Source organism: Austrofundulus limnaeus, unplaced genomic scaffold (assembly GCF_001266775.1).
Source record: "Austrofundulus limnaeus strain Quisiro unplaced genomic scaffold, Austrofundulus_limnaeus-1.0 Scaffold422, whole genome shotgun sequence".
Lineage (NCBI taxonomy): Eukaryota > Metazoa > Chordata > Actinopteri > Cyprinodontiformes > Rivulidae > Austrofundulus > Austrofundulus limnaeus.
In genome coordinates, this window is record NW_013952824.1 from 271519 (window position 1) to 275409 (window position 3891).

The 3891-nt window shown below is 42.6% G+C and overlaps 1 protein-coding gene across 1 annotated transcript in view; it reads right to left on the reverse strand.

Moving 5' to 3' along the window:
• mtss1 (MTSS I-BAR domain containing 1) overlaps nt 1-3891 on the reverse strand; it is a gene marked incomplete in the record, with an annotated part of 49433 nt that overhangs the window by 9134 nt on the left and 36408 nt on the right. Inside the window, 6 exon segments of the mRNA XM_014024430.1 lie at nt 235-385; nt 495-623; nt 2523-2598; nt 2749-2846; nt 2958-3065; nt 3135-3292. Coding sequence (XP_013879884.1) covers nt 235-385; nt 495-623; nt 2523-2598; nt 2749-2846; nt 2958-3065; nt 3135-3292 — 720 coding nt within the window.

Genomic DNA, 3891 nt, shown 5'->3' on the forward strand with positions numbered 1-3891 from the left:
ACTCAGTGTGGTCAGGTGTGAACAGGTGTGAACGCACTGTGGTCAGGTGTGAACGCACTGTGGTCAGGTGTGAACAGGTGTGAACTCACTGTGGTCAGGTGTGAACAGGTGTGAACTCAGTGTGGTCAGGTGTGAACAGGTGTGAACGCACTGTGGTCAGGTGTGAACGCACTGTGGTCAGGTGTGAACAGGTGTGAACTCAGTGTGGTCAGGTGTGAACAGGTGTGAACTCACTGTGGGTGTGGATGGTGTCCTCGGAGCAGGACGGGGTGGTGGTCTGGGTGCTGTAGCCACTGGAGCAGTGCAGAGAGTCCCTGCTGCTCCTCGAGGCGTCTGAACTCAACCCCCCCAGCGTCAGACCCATCTGGTCCCGCGGTGAGCAGGACTGAAAAGGGGCGGAGTTTGATGAAATATTAAATATTCTCCTCGACTTTAATGCTTGATGTTTCTGGCAGATCTTCAGGTTTAATCCACCTAACGTGGAGTTTGTATACCTTCCCTGAAGCAGACATGGCTCGAGCTCGCTCTCCGTGGTGGGTGTAGGCGTTGTGTGGGGGGGCCAGCAGGCCATTCTCCGCCCCGCCGCTCCCCGACTGCAGCTGGTTGGTAGAGCCCATCAGATCCTGTCGCACAGAAACCAGAGTYAGCACGAACAGAATAAATCCCAGTGTTTAAACACAGATTATAATCCCACTGAGCCATCACAGAAGATCCACCTCAGCTCCTTCAAAATAAAAGCTCACAACGCTGAGTCAGCAGAAACTGTGAGTTAAAAGAAAATCTAGAATTTAGATTTATCTCTAAAGATTATTCTTAATAATAAATAAATCTTCTCTAATGGCTGCTCAGGAGGGTTTGAAACATGACAATAAAAATATACAAATACTAAATGTTTGATTATTCTGGTTAACTGGGTTTACAGTTTCTGTAGTAAGTTCTTATTTAATAAGAGGGAGGGGCAACATCTGTGAGGATAAAAAAAATTATAATATTTACAGGAAAACACAGATCTGCTTCAGAGAGATGAAGTGAAGAGAAATCAAGTCTTTTAATCTGAACACATCAAACAGAAACACGTTTGTACTGCACATCATCACAAACACAGACGGCTCCATGGGATGAATCAGGTTTGTGGTTGAGGGTTTGAACACCAGACGAGGATCGATCTGAAAGCTTCACGTTCATCTGTGGACACAGATGCTGTGAGATGGATTCAAACTGATGGGACACAGACGGTAAAAAACCACATGACGGACGGGGTGGGGCAGGAGGGGTGGAGTAGTTACAAGTCTTTCTCACTGTGGTCAAATCCCTGCGGCTAACGCGGCGGCTCTGAGCGGGAGGGTGGCCGTAACCGCGGCGACCGTGGCGAGAGGGGGAGTTCCCTTCGCTGAGGGACCGCCCACTTTCAGAGCAGCCGTACAGCAGAAAGGGGGAGGAAGGCTACAGACAGGAGAGGGTTAGAGCTGCGTCTGAGTTTGGACTTCTGCTCTGATAGAAGACTTTTATTTTGGTAGATTTTCAGCTGAAAGTGAAACTTATAATAAAAGTGGGTGGAAGACAGAGTGTTTTAGAAAAATACACAACAAGCAGTGGAGGGCACAGCTAACAAAGAAGGCACTAATCTGCTAATCAAGACTCTTAGCTCAGCTAACACWAAACTGCTAAGATGGTTAGCTGAGGTAAATAGGACTCTTAGCTAAGCTAATGCTAAACTGCTAAGATGGTTAGCTGAGTTAAACAGGACTCTTAGCTAAGCTAATACTAACCTGCTAAGATGGTTAGCTGAGCTAAATAAGACTCTTAGCTAATACTAACCTGCTAAGATGGTTAGCTGAGCTAAATAAGACTCTTAGCTAAGCTAATGCTAAACTGCTAAGATGGTTAGCTGAGCTAAATAGGACTCTTAGCTAAGCTAACGCTAAACCACTAAGACGATTAGCGGGCCTGATGCAAACCTGTTGGTTTTCTATTGGTTTAATTTGAAGGTGGGCGGGATCATWTGTGGCAAATTAGCCAATCCAAACCAGAGTTAAAGCTCTGTCTACTTCCAGTTTAACCTTTTCAGAATAAAAGCATTTCTTTAATCAATTTTATATTTTTATAGATACACAKAGCAAATATTTCCTCTACCACTTTTTATATTTATTTATTTATTTATAGTTAAACATTTTCTTTCTTTTTGACAATCTTAGATTGAAGTTAGCTGCTAACGATGCTACACACACTGTTCTTGACAGTTTTTATTCATTACGGAATGGTTTAAAAATATAAGTTTTASACAAAATTAGCAGAGGCCAATTTAGTGGAAGCTAATTGGTCTGCCAACAGTTCCCAAAATTAGCAAAAAAGCTACGTAATCTGCTAAAGTAAAGTCTAGTTCCACTAATAGCGGATTAGTGGCTCTGTGCCCACCACTGACAATAAGAGATAATAAAAATATTTAAACAGCATTTTAATCAGATTCAGAAACATCTCAGAATCAGTTTAGATAAATAAATTTTGTTCTTGTTGTGCCCTACCTGGATGTGAACTCCGTCCACAGCACAGCTGATGGAGTCCAAGGAGGGGACATGTCTCACTGATCCAGAATTGTAGCTGTGAAACACGAGAACTCAAAGTTTTTAATGACATCATTACAAAGAATGAAGCCAGGTTTCTAATTTWAAACTATTTATGCCCTAATTTCTTAAAGAAATCAGCTCTAAAGAGCTTGTTTTTTTTAAACAGAATCAGTATTTTCGTTACCTGCTGATGCTGCTCTTCCTGGACAGACTGTTGCTGGGAGAAGGTGGAGGTGTCTGAAAGGTGTAGTTAAAATCTGAACCTTTTAGGTCCAAAATCACCTGAGGAGCAGAAACAGCTAAAATAAATCTGTGCCGCTCATAAATGTCAGATTCATCTCTGAACACAAACCACGTGTGGTTAAAAGATTTAAGATTTAAAGAGTGAGGCACCTGTTCACTGGCAGGTGGGAGTTTGTTGGGTTCTGCCGTCAGGTTGGTCAGGTCCTCCAGGATGGTCTGCAGGTGGGTCACCTCCCCCAGCATGTTGATCTCGTGGTCCTGCAGACAACGGTTCGGGGGTTAGCGTGGCTGAAAACGACCGTTCAAACGAGGCAGAACAGAACCGACCAGCACAGGCTTCATCATGATGACGAAACTGCAGTAACGAGCTCGCTCCTCCACCAGCGCCCGGCGCACGGCTCGCTTCTCCGTTTCCTCCAGGACGGTGTAGCGCGTGTTGACGTCCTGCAGCGCGCTGTCCAGCTGTCCCCGCGCCTCGTCCTTACCTGCAGGAGGAACAAAACAAACTGATTTTAGTCAAAAATGTAWGAGAAGCAACAAAATCCGGACAGCATCAAACATGTAATAACATGTTTAAAGATCTAATGCACGTGTCAAACTGAAGGTCCATGGGCCAAATCTGGCCCTCGTTAACAGTTTGTGTCACAGTGTTCTCATGACAGCTGGGCCAACTTTCAAAACAAGAAAATGAAGCTGGAATTTTTCAGTTATTATTATCTTCTTCTGTATTATTTTCTTATTTAAAAGTCAAATAACTGGACTTTTTGTGAAGGTTTTTAGTTACGCTGCATTGTATTTCAGGAAATATGTTTGTGGAATAATCTTGATACATTAAAAACTTCCACGGTTTATATATTTCAAAAGATTAYCAAGTTATTAGGAAAGTATGATGCTATTGTAGTGTTTAGTCATAGGATTCCTCCTGTTTTTTGTTCTTGTTTAAATTTTTGGTTTTCTTTTCTCAAATATGGAGATTTTTCAAGTTAAAGTTGTTCGAAGTTGTTTTCTAATAAGGGGCAGATATCGTTTTCTTCTTTCTGCAAAATTTTTCATTTTATAATAAATTTACTTTGTTTTTATAATG